General features: G+C 49.6%; 1 protein-coding gene across 1 annotated transcript in view; it reads right to left on the bottom strand.

Annotated features, from left to right (window-relative positions):
* Positions 1 to 15,661, bottom strand: part of XNDC1N (XRCC1 N-terminal domain containing 1, N-terminal like) — a 36,505-nt gene that overhangs the window by 3,288 nt on the left and 17,556 nt on the right. The window contains exons 13-22 of the mRNA XM_058687923.1: positions 14,867 to 15,586; positions 12,816 to 13,028; positions 11,662 to 11,826; positions 10,448 to 10,622; positions 7,472 to 7,672; positions 7,225 to 7,387; positions 6,121 to 6,213; positions 1,870 to 2,062; positions 1,202 to 1,329; positions 1,001 to 1,079 (exon numbers count right to left, since the gene is read on the bottom strand). Coding sequence (XP_058543906.1) covers positions 1,001 to 1,079; positions 1,202 to 1,329; positions 1,870 to 2,062; positions 6,121 to 6,213; positions 7,225 to 7,387; positions 7,472 to 7,672; positions 10,448 to 10,622; positions 11,662 to 11,826; positions 12,816 to 13,028; positions 14,867 to 15,586 — 2,130 coding nt within the window. The remainder of the gene's footprint in view (positions 1 to 1,000; positions 1,080 to 1,201; positions 1,330 to 1,869; positions 2,063 to 6,120; positions 6,214 to 7,224; positions 7,388 to 7,471; positions 7,673 to 10,447; positions 10,623 to 11,661; positions 11,827 to 12,815; positions 13,029 to 14,866; positions 15,587 to 15,661) is intronic.

Here is a 15,661-nt window from a genome sequence, read left to right as displayed (position 1 = left end):
CATCAGCCTCCTGTTTACCCTTCAGGATACTGTTCTTCCCTCAAGACTCCGGGAAACTCCCGGATTCCTGGGTCTGGGGCCTGTCCTCTGTGCTTCTTTCTACCATAGGCTGGCTCTGCTGTGTAATTACAGTCCATCTCCTTCCTACTCTAGACCTTGAGGGACCACCATTATGCATATCTTTATTTCCAGAATAGGTGTGCTTTGGTAAGTACTTGCTGAACAAACTATTGACCAATCAGGAAGAGCCTTCTTCACCTGGGGATCTGGCCTGGCGACCCTGGCCTGGAGAGATCCTCAGGTAACAAGTTTTAAAGGGAACAGATAGAATCCCCTACAGACCTGGCAGTAATGCTGGTCTGAATTAGGATGGGGCGCCCATGCCTGGGTTAGGGAACAGACAACAAGAGATAAGGGAGCCCCTTGGAGGCTCAGCCTCCTCTCTCAGGCCTCTATCACCCATTTAATTTCCTAGTTTGTGGGGCATTTGTCCCTTGGTTTCTTAACTTTTTTTTTTTTTTTAAATGTTCATCTGTGTCTTGGCTCAGTTTAGGGCCAAGAGGTTTGTCTGAAGGCTGGGAGCTTTTTTTTTTTCTTTCTGATGGCAAAAATATTATGTAAAAATAGTAATAAAAATACAATACTGAAAATGATTATTGGGGGAGTAGGGGTTTCTTGATCCTTCTGTGGCCCAGCAGAGGCTCCGGTGGCCACTTAAGGCTATAGAATGTGCCTGAGCTGAACAGGGTGTCAGTGGCTTGGGAGCAAGGTGGCATGGATTTCTGTTTAAGCTGGGTGACCCATGGTTGGAAATCTAGAAAATGGCCAGAGTCAGGAAGAAGGAAAGGCAGTCATGTGTTAGAGGAGGACCTAGGAGCTGGCCTTCTGGAGAACATGTCCAGAAAGACAGACGAGGGTGTGCAGACAAACAGGTGGTATAGATAATACCATTGAAGGCCTGTTGTGACGAAGACAACGGACAAGCAAACGAGGTACTCACAAAAGTGGGGATTGGCGGGTAGTCTGGCTTCTTGGTTTTGCAGCAGGAACAGCAACAGCAGATGAAGCAGAATATTCTCCTGAGAGATTCAGAGGACCCACAGCGGTTGATCAGGGGACAGGGTGTAGGGAATTGGGCAGGAGCTGGGCTAGGGGTGCTGGGTGCTTGGGGGGTTGGGAGCGAAAGCTCTGAGGTCATTACCTGAGAAGGTAAAAGAGGGCCTTGGGGGAGGGCAGGATGTTGAAGGGCACAGGCAGCGTCAGGCCTTCCCGGAAGTAGGACAGGTAGAGCTTGGAGCGGGCAAACTTCCACTCCACATCGGCGTCGTCCTGAGGCCGGAGGGAGAGGCTATGCAAGGACTGCTTTGGCCCCTCGCCCTCCTGCCCGCGCAGTCTGCCTCATGCTCCCCCTGGTCTCCATGTCTCTCCTGCAGTGTGCCAAGCGCCGCCTTCTCCCCATTCCCATTTATCACTCACATTTCCCCCACCTGGCTCCCCCCTTCCTTTCTTCCTCACCACTGTCTTTCATCCTCTGACATCCAATTCCTGCCCAGGCTGTTCTCCAGCCACAAACCTGACCCCATCCATCTTCCCTCTCCCTTCCCATGTTCCCATCTACATTTCCACAACACACCCTTCCTCCCCACCATGAAGCATCTTGTGTCTGGAGAAACGAATAGCATTATTAAAGAGCCTCATTTTAGAGATGAAGAAAATGAGGCCTGGTAAGGAAAACTTGCCCCAAGCCACAAAACAAAACAGGAGGGGAGCCAGAGGAGGAACCCAAGTGTCTGGACTCCTTGCATCCATTTCCTCTCCATCTCTGTGTCCCTTCTTTTCCCTGGCCACAGGTGGCCTCAGTCCACACACCTCAATCTTCTGGAAGGAGTTGGTAATCATGGCAATGAGCATGTTGAGCAGCACAATGACCATGACGATGGTAAAGATGCCGTAGAGGGCCCGGCCCACGAATTCAGGCACCAGAAACTGAGGCATGTCTACAACGCTGTGCTCCTCCATGCCAAACATGGTCCAGAACAGAAACTGGAATGTCTCGTTGAAACTGGTGTGCCGGGCCAAGCAAAGGATAGGATGTGAGGGGTGGGAGAAGAGCCTGAGCACCACCCGGACACACTCCTCCTCACCCTCCAGGACCCAGCTAAGGGCGATCTGCTTCTATGAAGCCCTTTGGACCACAATGACCCATACCTACTCTTGTCATTTCTGAGCTCTCACTTTTATTCTTTCAGTAAGCCAATATTTATAGAGCATGTTACTACAAGCCAAATGTACTAAGGATACAGCTATGAGAGAGTAGGGGCATGAAGACCAGTTAAGAAACTTGTCATGGTCTGGGTGAGAGAGGATGGTGATTTGGACCACTCTGATAGCAAAGCCAGTGCCACCTCTTCCGGGAAGCCCTTCCTGAACTCCCTTCTCGACCCCCAGCAGAATGTGCTTGTCTGTTAGTCACTCACAGACCTGATCACGTTATCTGCGAATCCATCTTACTCCCTCCATCTCAGTGCCAGTTCAGGCCTAGATTACTGCAACAGCCCCTGCATCTGGTCTCTGGCTTCAATCTCTTGTTATTCTGTCCTCTACATTGCATCCAAGGTGTCCTTCCTTCCTTCCTCCCTCCCTCCCTCTCTTCTTTCTTTCTTTCTTTCTTTCTTTCTTTCTTTCTTTCTTTCTTTCTTTCTTTCTTTCTTTCTTTCTTTCTTTTAGAAAGAGAGAGTGAATGGGGTGGGGAGGGGGAAAGAGAGAGAGAGAGAGAGAGAGAGAGAGAGAGAGAGAGAGAATCTTAAGCAGGCTTCACGTTCAGCATGGAGCCCAATACTGGGCTCAATCTCACAACCCTCGGATCACTACCTGAGTTGGCTCAACCAACTGAGCCACCCAGGCACTCCCCCCTCCCCTGCCCCATCTAGGTGTTCTTTTTAATTGCTGATTTGAGGTTTGTCATACCTTAAATGCTCCTAATCACTCTCAGTTCATATGCCTACCATGCAACTTACCTGAGATTGTTAGCAGAAATATTTTTTTTTTACTTAATAAGGTGTCATCTGTGAACGAACAGCACAGGAGGGCTCAGGCTGCCTGTGCCACTGTGGAGTGACTGATACCACCAGGACCTATGAAGCAAGCTGGAATGAATGGTTGCTGCCTCTGGTGCTACAGTTCACGGTTTCAGCTGTCTAAGCTCAGTTCCTTTAAGTTAACATCCTGAAGGTTGGATGTGAACAAAAGTTTTTAGTAAGAGGATTGGTCTCCATTTATACTGGAATAAAGCCTCCATTTATACTGGAACCAATGACAAAGCCTTGACCAATATCCACAGGCCCAAGTGTAGCTCCTTCAGCATCATTGATAAAACCATGTAGTTGCACTCATGAAGAATTTATAACAGAATCATTGCTTGGGAGGCCACCCGGAGCTCCCTGGCATGCTGGAAACAGCCCAAGCTTCTTAGGAGGACATTCGTGGGCTCCATGACCTGGCTCCTCTACCCTCTCCAGCTCTTCTCTCAGAACTCCCTCTACATGCCAAACATGGAAGACATCTTGCTATTCTACAGCCATACCTCCCTGCTTTGGTACATGTTCCCTTTCTGCCCAGGATGCCCTGCACCTTCTCTGAAGTCCATAATCCTTGTAGGTGGAGTCCAGATAATCCCTTCCTGGTGAAGTCTTTCCTGATTACCCAAGCTGGCTGGAATGAATGGTTGCCACCTCTAGTGGTTTCCCCCAGAAGGAGCTTTCCCCTGTGGGTCTCAACAGAAGCCCTCCTTCCTCACAGCACTTATCACCACAAATTGAGCTTATTTGTGCACACTGGGTATCTTCTTCATGAGACTGAGCCTGGTTCGGTTCATTTCCTCTATCTGTGCTTCCAGTGCCAGGGATAGGACTTACTGCAAAGGTGTCAGTAAATGGGTGTGGGCCCGACAACAATTATAAAAAGCCCACCACAACTGAATGATGAAGTGAATAAACTTAAAAAGTGGGCAAATGAATGAATGGACAATGAATGAGTGAGTGAATAAACAGACACAAGAATTATTGGCCATGTTTTGGAAGAATTGAGCATCAAAAAAAAATAATGACTATAATGGATTCTTATATTTTAAAAAATCTTTGAATCTTTGATTTTTAAAAAATAAGACAGCACTTCTTTAGAGAAGAATGCCAGCAAATAAACGTAGAAAGAGAGGCGCCTTGGTGGCTCAGTCAGTTGAGTGTCTGACTTCGGCTCAGGTCATGATCTCACATTCATGGGTTCAAGTCCTGCATCGGGCTCTGTACTGACAGCTCAGAGTCTGGAGCCTGCTTTAGATTCTGTGCTTCTCTCTCTCTCTCTCTGCCTCTCCCCTGCTCATGCTCTGTCTCTTTCTCTGTCTCTCAAAAATAAATAAATAAATAAATAAATAAATATTTAAAAAATTAAAAAAATATTTATAGAAAGAATGGCAGTAGTAGAAGATCACCATCTTGAAGCCACTATTATAATAACTGATTCATCTATGGATGCTAAAGCCAGTGAAAGGTGGCAAGGGAACAGGTTAGTCACACGGTCTCAGCATATCTTTATATTACTAAAGGGCATCCTTAGTACCTTTACAGTGAAGAGGTTTGCTAGACCATTGGGCCTCCCAATGGGCTACATTGACATCTTCTGTCTCATGATGTGATGCAGTGGAAAATACACATCATCAACTACGTTGTGTTCTTGACAAAACTGCTTAACTTTAATCTTATCATGAGGAACTAGTCAGATAAATCCCAACTGTAGAATACTCTACAGTATACTTTGATCTGTACTCTTCAAAAAAGTTCATTTGTTATGAAAGACAAAGAAAAGGTAGAGGGCATGTTGCAGATTAAAGGAGACTAAAGAGAGGGGCCCCTGGGTGGCTCAGTCGGTTGGCGTCCGACTTCAGCTTAAGTCATGATCTTGCCGTCTGTGAGTTCGAGCCTCGCGTTGGGCTCTGTGCTGACAGCTCAGAGCCTGGAGCCTGCTTCGGATTCTGTGTCTCCTTCTCTCTCTGCCCCTCCCCTGCTCATGCTCTGTCTCTCTCTCTCTCTGTCAAAAATAAATAAACATTAAAAAAAAATTTTTTTTAAATAAAGGAGACTAAAGAGATATGATAACAAAATAAAACACATGACCCCAGATTGGCTCTCAGAGTTTTAAAAGGGTAGAAAGACTTTTGGGGGGGGGGTCAACTGGAGAAACTTGAATAAGAACTATACAGAAAATAATAATTTGGGTTCAATATTAATTAATTAATTAGACAATGCTTAAAGTAAGCTCTACATTCAATGTGGGGCTTGAACTCACAACCCCTGGATCAAGAGACACATGCTCTACTGACTGACCTAGCCAGGTGCCCCTTGATATTAAATTTTTTGAGGGTGGGAGTGCCTGGCTGGCTCAGTCAGTAGAGCATGTGACTCTTGATCTTGGAGTCATGAGTTCAAGTCCCACATTGGGCATAGAGCTTACTTAAGAAAAGAAAAAAGAAAAAGCATCCAACTTCATCTCAGGTTCATGGGTTAGAGCCTGCTTTGGATTCTCTGTCTCCCTCTCTCTCTGCCCCTCGTGCATGCTCTCTCTCTCTCTCAAAAATTAAATAAACATTTAAAAAAAAAGAAAAGGAAGAAGAAATAAATTTTTTTAGTGTGATAATCATTCTGTGGTTATGCTCTTAGGAAATCTCCTGAAGTATTTAGGGATAAAGTGTCATAATGTTTGCAACGTACTTTTAAATGTTTCAAGGAAAATAAAATAAGGAGAGCAATAGATAGAGCAAAGTGTGGTAAAACATTAACAACTGATGAAGCTAGGTGAAGGGTATATGGGCAACCACTGTGCTTTTAACTTTTTCATAGGATTGACATTTTTCAAAATACAAAGTTTGGGGAAAAAGTGAATGAGTGAGTAAATGAGTTAACGAACAAATGAATGAGGAGGAATCAATGAGAGAGTGAATTATTGCTCAAACAGATTAATGATGAATGAAGAGATGAGGAAGGAGAGGGAAGGCAGTGGTGATCACTAAGCTCCAGACCGATCAGCCCCAGACTCCCACCTACCAACCCTGCCTCCACCCCAGCGTACTTGCCCAGACGCTCTGTCTCCTGGTAGGGCACGTAGATGTTGTTGAGGCCACAGAGGAAGGCAGTCAGGATGATCATGAGGATGAACATGAACCTGGCAGGGGGTGGGGTGGGGAAGGGTCAGAGAAGGTTTCTACGTTGGGAGAAGTCAGGTTCTGGGAAGAGGGATCAGGCGATGGCCTCCCAGACTCAGCATCTCTTGACAAGTATTCAAATTTGGTGATTATTAAGAACAGAGAAAGTAAAGGTGGGAAAGGAGAAGTCATTTAAAATGGTGCCGAAGCAGGAGCTCTTCCTTGAGAATAAAGGATACTTAGTTGAAGTGATCCAAGCTGGGGATGGGCCAGTCTCCCAGGGAGCGACTGAAATGCTAAGAGGTGGTTCAAGGAAGAGTGAGGCAGACAGTCCTCTGGACAGGATTTATCAGCAGCAGTGGTAAAGCTACCTGTGAGAATGGGTCAGCCTGCAACAGGGGCTGGGTGGGGGGCATGCGGGTAGAAGAGTCTCAGGGGTGGGGTGGGAGATTCTCCTCAAGCTGAGCTGAGCTGAAGATGTTCGTAGATGTAACCAGGGCTTCAGGCAGGGGATCCCCTGGGCAGCAGGCACTAACTATGGGCTCTGCTTAGCGGGAGAGTCCAGGTTTGGCTGCCAATTATTAGGTGATAAGCACCAAGAATACCAGATAATGCCACGAGTTCAAAGAGCTGTTGCAGAGTGGGAACGATCCAAAGGGACCCCTGACTCCAGTGCCCTTACCACAAAGATGGGAAAACTGAGGCCCTGAGAGGGTCATGAGGAGCAACAGAACTGGGGCTGGAACTCCCATCCAAGGGCTAGTCCTGCTCTCAGTGGTTCCTAATCTTTTCAGGGCTCATGGGCCTCTTTGAGAATCAGATGAAAGTTATAGACCCTTGCTGCAGAGAAATGTGCATTTACGTCTACATCCCTAGTTTTGTCTGTAATTTCAGGACCTCAGAGGTCTCTGGAGCCTCTGCAAGGAAGCGAGGTTAAGAACCCCTGTGCCAACTAGAGGTGAGGACTTTTACAAGGAGGTCAAGTGGAGTCTATCACAGTGGAGGATGCTCTGAGCAGGGACAGTACTCACCGGATCATGTCGTCAATCATCCTGCCAATGGAAATCTGCAGAGTGCCCAGGGACTCATGGGCCGGCAGGATGTAGGCCAGGCGGGTGAAACTGAGCATGCTGGTGACAGCAAACAACACCTCCGCCAGGAACTGGGGGTCCTCAGTGCGCCACTCACTTCGCTCTGTGCAGGGTGGAATGAGGCTGAGGCTGACATCCAAAGGAGAGAAGGGCCTGGGGGACCCCAACTGAGTTGGGGGGCACTCACCAGCCGTGGTGAAATAGTGGCAGGCAGCCCCGTTGGGGGCATCCCGGCAGTGCACGTGGGCAAGCCCGGCCAGAAGGAGGCGCAGCACAAAGGCCGCCAGGTACAGGGACAGGATGACCACATCCAAGAAGTTCCACCAGTCCAGGAGGTAACTGCGCAGGCCCTCAATCCACACTTCCTTGCACTCAAACCACAGAAAGCCTGAAGGTAGGAGGCAGGGACAGGACATGGCAGAACTGTCCTGCTTCCAGGTCAGAGCTAGGTTATGGTGTGGGGGCACCTATCCATGGGGTGGGGGAGCTAAAACATCACAGGGACGAAGGTGATTAAACATAACCATGCAATCTACGTAACTACAAAGTGATATGTGAAAATAAAAAAGACTACCAGCTAATGTGGACTCCTCTACCGTGGGGCCTGCACCGATGATCCCAGTTGGCTTATATGCATAAACTAACACCTGGGAGAGGTTGGTACTGGGAGGGAATGGTTTAAATCTGTTTCTCCCTGCCCTCCACTGAATAAATGCTGGACAAATATTTCTAGAATATTGACTTGAAGGGGCTCCAAATTATTTGCCTGCTCTGAGTGCCCATGTCTCAGTGGGGAAAAGTGCCAGACCTAGGGATGGGGGTGTTGGGTCTTGGACCCCATTAGCCAGGTAACCCTGCCGCATTGTACCCTTCTGCATTCCCTGGATACACGTGTGTGCTTTTTCTGTCTGCCTAGAATGCCCTTCCACACCCATTTGAAGCCAGGCTCGCCTATATGGCCCAGGTCAAATACTGCCTTGTCTGCAAAACCTTCCCTGAGCAGGTGTGGTGAGTTACTCCCTGAACTCTGCTCTCACAGCTCCATTCAGATCTCTGTGATGCCATCAACCACGGGGCCCTATGGGGTATCTCTTCCTGGGTCTGTCTCCCCTCACCGCCCCTAAACTCTGAACTCCTTAAGGGCAGGGACCATGTCTGATTCATCTCCTTGTCCCCAGCGCCCAGAACAAGGCCGAGTAGTCACTATTAAACTAACATTTATTAAGCTACCACCATATGCCAGTGGGACCCTGGCACAAATATGGTCCCCGGCCTTCCAGGATTCTAGTGAGGGAGATGGGCAAGTAGCCAAGTGGTTACAATTCAGTATGGTGAATGCAAAGATTGAGGAGCAGGGAAACAGGTTGTTTTGGGAGTATTTAGGAAGGGACCCTCACCCTGATTTGGGGGCCAGGGAAAGCTTCTCAAAGAAAGTGACATTTAAGCTGAGATTTGAAGGAAGAAGGGGAGCCAGCCAGGTGATGGGGTCATGTGGGAAGGGGACAGGACTGGAGAAAGAGAATGAGCATAGGCCTGGGACAAGTGGGAACATGGTGTGGTCAGGAACTGAATCAATTCTGACAGCAGCAGACTATCTTGTGAGCCTGGGATGGATGTTCAGTCCTATATGTTGTTGCATGGATGGATGGATGGAACCATATTTAACTTATCCGTGCATTATCAGGGCTTCACTCACAGTGAACAACAAGCATTTATTAGGAGTTTGCTGACTAAGCTAGGGCTGAGGGGAGAGCAGCTGAGGAAGGGGGCCTATGGCCCAACCCGCTGAGCTGCCCAGCCAGAGGCTAGATAGAGCTCTGGGGGGTTCTTGTAATTGCCTTTGCTGAATTGTTCAAGAACACTTGATTTCTGCTATAGAAGAAAACCAATGGAATGCATGAAACTTACATGTTGAGCATAGATAAGTTAGTTATTTGGGTGACATGTTGAACAAATAAAACGAGTGGAGCATTTGTGTGTGAATACATAGAAAGGGATTAAGTATTCAGAATATACTGAATATACATGAGGCAGCTGAAGCCCTCAGGATTCATCATCTCTTAAGTCAGCTACCCACTGTTGATACCCTTTCTGGCCCTATGTGTCTTTTGCACAAGAATTGCTTGGGGTGCCTGGGTGGCTCAGTTGGTTAAGCGTTAGGCTTCAGTTCAGGTCATGATCTCATGGCTTGTGAGTTCAAGCCCCATGTTGGGTTCTGTGCTGACAGCTCAGAGCCTGGATCCTGCTTCAGATTCTGTGTCTCCCTCTCTCTCTGCCCCTTCGCTGCTTGAGTGCTCTCTCTCAAAAATAAATAAATCGGGGCACCTGGGTGGCTCAGTCAGTTAAGCATTAGACTTCAGATCAGGTCATGATCTTATGGTTCGCGAATTTGAGCCCTGCGTCGGGGTCTGTGCTGACAGCTCAGAGCCTGGAGTCTGCTTCCGATTCTCTGTCTCCCTCTCTCTCTCTGCCCTTCCCCCACTGGCGCTCTCTCCCTCTCTGTCTCTCAAAAATAAATAAACATTAAAAAAATAAATAATAAAATAAGTAAACATTAAAAAAAAAAAAAAGAATTGCGAAGGAAATTCCTAGCTGCTCATCAGGATGATTAGCAAGCTTCAGCTGTGGCCAGACATACTTGCCCCCATGTCTCTCCTATAGACCAAGTGTTGGGGCGAGGCAACTTCTGGCTCTCGCAGCCCCTGCTTAAACTTCAACTCTGGTTCTCATAACAGCACCACCATTTATGGATTTGGTAAACTGTATGATTGAAGCATCTCAGTTTGGTCTGTGAGCCTTTCTGTTCCATGACTTTCGGGATAGACTGCCTGGTGTCCTGGCAGGTTACCATTACACCAGGGTCTTTTCCCACCTGAAGCTATGGACCAGTGTCTTATTTGTGAAAGGATAGGAACCTCTGGAGTGGGGTAAGAATGGGGCCCCTGCTCAGGGAGTCTTATCACAGGGCTAGATCCTCTAACTAGGAGTGAATAGAAAAGGTCTCTTGGAGTGCTGGAGCCTAGAGGGGTTTGGTTCTATGTTTGCGGGCATCTACAGGCAGAGGGTCCTCCCCACCCCCGCCTCTACTGGAGTACTTACTTTGAAGAACAGTGAGGGAGCCCACAAGGGGGACCACTACAAATAAAGGGCCCCACACACGTACCTATGACCCAAACCATGTGTAGGGAAGTCTCCCAGACGCTCTGGCTGCGGCCGCGGAAGGTGCTCAGCTGTGTCTCCATGGCCAGGGACTCACCCAGCAGGAAGATGAGGAACCACAGATAGGAGGCGGAGTGCAACAAGAACTTCAGCACTGGGATCTTCAGCAGACGGCCCAGCTTGCAGGGAGAGGGAGGAAAGCATGGCTCTCAGAGGCCTGTCACACCACCCCTTCCTTGGAGAGCTTCCAGACCCCTCCTTTGACTCGCACACTTATTCAGACATTTATTGAGAATGTGCTCTATTTCACATCTATTTCCTTCACAGCTGTATGAGGTGAGTAGTACTATTCCCATGTGTTTCAGCTAAGGAATTGGGGATCACAGAGTAAAACAACTTATCCTTGGAAGTCCCACAGGCTCTTCAGTCTCAACCAAATTAAAAAATAAATTCATCATCTTCCATCCTAAACTGGTTCCTTCTCTTCCTCCTCCTGTGTCCCCATCTCAGACAACGGCCATCTCCCTAACTCCTACCCTCTCCCCAACCCATCCTCATGCCTCTAGTAGAGAGAACTTTCTAAAGCACATAACTAAAGGGATCACTCACTCCATTAAAATCCTACAATGGCTTCTATCACTGCTTATAAAGCACTGCTTATAAAGCACTGCTAGATCTGGCCCCTGCCTGCTCCCCATCACTCACTATTTGTACGAATGCTTCAGCAAGCAGAAATTCTTTCCGTCTTACTTCCGAGATACTTTATGTTCTCCCTCCCCTGGGCCTGCAGACAAGCTGTTTCTGCTCCCTGGGACACCACTCTCCCTGTTTCTCACCTGGTTAACATTATATCCCCCGGATCAGGCATAACACCCAGCTCACAGCAGGGTTTCAAGGAAATCCTTGTTGAAATGAAGGAATAAAGATAGCTAGGTCCATACAGGCTCTCAAAGAATTTGTAGGTTGGGGCGGGGGTCTCTTTAGGAGATTTTGGGTCATACATAAGATTCAGGCTTTGGAGGCAGAGAGACCTCAGTTTAAATAGGGACTGGGCTATTTACTGCGTCCCCTGGACAAAAAGAGCACTTCTGTTCCCCATGCCTGCTCTATAAAATCAAAGTGTAATACCTACTTTCCAGGGCCACTTCAAGTGACTACATGGGAACATTAGCAAAGTGCTCAATAAGTGACAGTTATCATTAAATTTTTTCTTAGTACCCGGGACTTGGGTGCCAGCCAGTAGCCGAGGCAGAGGAAGGGCATGGTGAGGAAGATGAGGAAGGCGACAAAGAGCTTCCAGATGGTGGTGCTTCCACGCCAGCCAGCCAGGTTCCCACACCAGATGGAGGACAGGACTTGCTGGCAGATGGGGTGTGCTACAAACTAAGCAGAGATGGCGCGTGAGCAGCGTGGGTGGTTACCAGGCAGGGAAGGGAGGGGGAGCCAATTGTGTGCACAGTACTGCCTTCCCTGCCCCAGAGACGAACCATATTTCTTCTCAGGCCAGCCAGCTCAGAAGAGAGGCAATTCATTTGCCATGTGACCTGGGGGCAGACCCCACCCTTAGGCCTTGGTTTCCTAGTCTGTGAGGGAGAAGCTTAACTCAAAAGATTTTTCTGGACTCTCTGGATTCCTCTTTCTTTCTTGAGTCTAAGCCAGGTAGTGGTGGGTGGAACTAGGTACCAGAGTCCCAGAACCCACAGGGTTTTCTGCCTTCTTAGAGATGTGGGGCACCAGTCTTGAGGAGGGGAGGAACAGGGAGAGTAGGATTTGATGTTTTGGGAGGCAGGGCCAGGGAGAGCAGAGCCATTATGAGCTCTGCAGAGCAGAGGCAGAGCCATTATGAAGGAAAGTTTTTGGTTAAGCTACTGGTGAGATAGGATATCTGAAGATGGGTGAGATGGAGGAGTAAGGGGTGGGAGAGGCTAGAAAGGGAGCATGTCTTCAGCTTATGGGGGCAGGCATCTAATAAGGTAAGGAATAATGGAATCACTTGGTATCTAAGCCCTGAGAGATCTAGTCTACTCTTGTTGAATACATAGAGATACCGAAGTTTAACAACAGAAGAAGACTGGACCAAACTAACTCAATAGGCCAGAGGCAGAGCTGAATAAAACCCAGATGTCTGGTCTGAAGGTAGAGTCCTGGTGGGTAATGGGACTTCCAAGGCCTGGGGAGAGGTTAGGGGCTTAGACTGAAGGTAAGAAGGGGGTTGGGGAGGCCCACAGGACCAGGGCCTAGCTAGAAGGGTGCTCAGGATCAGGTCTCAGAGGGCAGGGGGAGGACTTACTTAGGCTGGACTGGGGAATACCTAGCCATGGCAAGGCAGGGATTAGGGCAGGGGTGGGGGAGGTAGGTAGGGCCCAGCTGACCCGCTTCTGGTTGTAGTTGACGGCCAGTCTCAGCCTCGCCAGGTTGGGGATGCCTTCCTCAAAGGCCTGGCCCAGGCCCTCAGCCTCGGGTTCAGTCTCGTTGTCTTGGCCCAGGTCATTGAGTACTGCGGTGACCTCACTCTGGTTCCGGCACATGCCCAGCAATTCAAAGCCATAGTCCTGGCTCAGCGACTCCAGGGCAATGTACTCAGGCTGCAGGGAAGCAGATCTGTGTATGCCCTCCGCCCTGCAGACACAGCTCTGGTAAGTCAGCTCCACCCTCCCAACAGTGGGCCTGGCTACCTCTGTGCTGCCTCAGGCCATCACCTCCCCACATATGATGTCACCTGAGTCCTCTGTTCCTTCTCTGCCACCTCAGCTCTCCTCGTTATAATTAGGGGCCTCTTGTGTCAACTTTGCTTCTCTGGTGCTCCATCAACCTCATCACTAAGTCACTGCAACCCAAACCCCTCTACCACCTTTGCCCAACCCTTGTACCTCCTTTCCTGGTCCCTGTTTCCTGTTCCACTTCTCATCCTCTTTATGCCTTTCTTGTGTTCATTTCATTGAGTTTTTTGAGCACCTACCTTACGTGAGAATCCGTGCCAGCAATGTTAGAAGCAGACATGAGTAAGGCAGTTCTCGCTCCACTTTACCCAATCTATTCTCACTTTTACTCAGGGCCCCAATCCCAGAGAGAATGCAGGCAAGAATTTGGGGAGGCTAGACCTGCACCCAGCACTGTCCCTCAGGTGGTGTTACATTGGGCCAGGTGCTTCCCCTTGCAGGCCTTAGCTCCCTGGTTTGGAGGGTGGGGATGACAATCGGTGCTGCCTCCCTCAGTGGGCCACTGTGAGCACGGAGGGAAAGTCCTTCAGAGGAACCACTCTTTCCTGCTACCTGTGAGGTGGGGGCTCTGATCCCTCCATAACTCTGGTGAAACAGCATGCTGTTTCCCCACTGCACCTGGCATGGGCCACATCCTGCCTCAGAACTCTGTTTCCCCACCTAATGGTAATCTTGAGCCTGGGGACCAAGTGTGCCTGGCACAGAGGGGGTGCTGGTGGATGAGTGAGGGACAGGACAGGGCTGGTGGTATTTAAGGCTCCTGACCAGTCCCCGCTTCCAGGCCTCCCCCGCTCCCCTTCACTCCTTCTCTGTCCCAAGCAGCCCCTTGTACTCATCACCATGTGTACTTTTCCTACCCAACAGCCTTGCTTGGATTGCACCCCCTACTGCAAATATCCTCCCTACTCCTCCTCCTCACTTGTTATTAAACCTCCTGGCTGTGCAGCCAAGATAAATTTTGCTTCTTTGAAGGAGTCTGCATGGAACACAACAGCTGTAGCTTCCTGACCTCTCTTTTCTGGGTTTTGAAAACCATGGAGCACCCTCCACAGAGGCACTCCAATGAAGCTGAGCATCCTAGGAGTGGCTTGTCCACCTCACTCTTGCCGATCACAAGCTCGAGGCTCCAACTCACAATGCTCAATATGGGGCCGCACAGGTTTTCAGAAAGGATGGGTCCCAGGGGCGCCTGGGTGACTCAGTCAGTTAAGCATCTGACTTTGGCTCAGGTCATGATCTCTCAGTTTATGAGTTCGAGCCCAGCGTTGCACTCTGTGCTGACAGCTCAGAGCCTGGAGCCTGCTTCAGATTCTGTGTCTCTCTCTCTGTCTCTCTGCCCCTCCCCCACTCATGCTCTCTCTGTCTCAAAAATAAACATTAAAAAAATTTTAAAAAGAAGGGGCGGGTCCCACTGAATGTCATCTCTAAGTCTGTCTAGCTGCTTTTCTATCTGTGCTCTCCCTCCTTCCTCAGACAGACCCAGGGCATCCCTAGGGTGGGGTTTGTGCTGCCCCATAAATCTAGGCGGCCCTAGAGTGATGGCTCTCTTCCCATATAAATGGAGATTTACCGAGAACAGAACTAGGTCTCATTATCTTTCTGTTGTTTTCCACTTCCTGGAACACCCACCACAAGCCCACCCCTGACCATGTGGAAGGACAGATGCAGGGGACCAAGGGCAGGAGAAAGTATGAGAAACCAACCTTAAACTCAGGTTCCTTGCGTGCAAGGCGCCTGAGCTCCCGGCTGAGCTGGAAGGCAGCCAGCATGGCATCCTCACTGGCCAGCGAGAGGTGGGCCCTGCTCGCAATGCCGCGGTAGGTGTTGATGCGGGACAGGGAGAACTTCAGTAGGTCGTAGCGGCGGGCATTGCTGCACTCGAGGCAGGCACAGGAGACCGGGTGGGGCCGGGCAATGGTGTGGCCCTGGTCCATGAGCAACTGTGCGATCTCATACAGATTCTTCTGGCAGGCCAGGGTGAGTGGAGTGACACCAGGGGCAAAGCGTGAGCCATCAATTGAGGAGTCAAAGAAAGCCAGTGAGAAAGACCTAGTGTCCACTTTGCGGCCCTTCTCCCGTTCCAGCCGGGCCAGCAGGCGACGCACCGCTGCTGGCTGGTTTGTGTCCACTGCCACTAGCAGTGCCTCATGGATCTGCCGGAAGTCAAACTTGACATTGGCCAACAGCACATCGGTGATGGCCTCGTGGCCCAGCCGGATGGCCAGATTGAGAGCTTCCCTCCAGGAGCGGTCCTCGGCCTCCTCCACGTTCCTCAGGGGCCCGCCTGGCCCGCTGCCTGAAGCCTCCACCCCGGACTCCAGCAGGTGCTGCACTAGGCCCAGGCGGCCCTCCTGGATGGCAGTCAGGAGCGGAGGTGGGAACTTTAGCTTTTTGTTCACAATCTCCGTCCAGTTGGGCTGTGGCTGGATAAAGGATGGAGACGGTGGGATCCCCAGTCTCCAACCCCCTTTGCTCTGAGGCCTCCCTCACCCTTCCAT

Source organism: Neofelis nebulosa, chromosome 10 (assembly GCF_028018385.1).
Source record: "Neofelis nebulosa isolate mNeoNeb1 chromosome 10, mNeoNeb1.pri, whole genome shotgun sequence".
NCBI lineage: Eukaryota > Metazoa > Chordata > Mammalia > Carnivora > Felidae > Neofelis > Neofelis nebulosa.
This window is presented reverse-complemented; position numbering and strand designations above follow the sequence as displayed.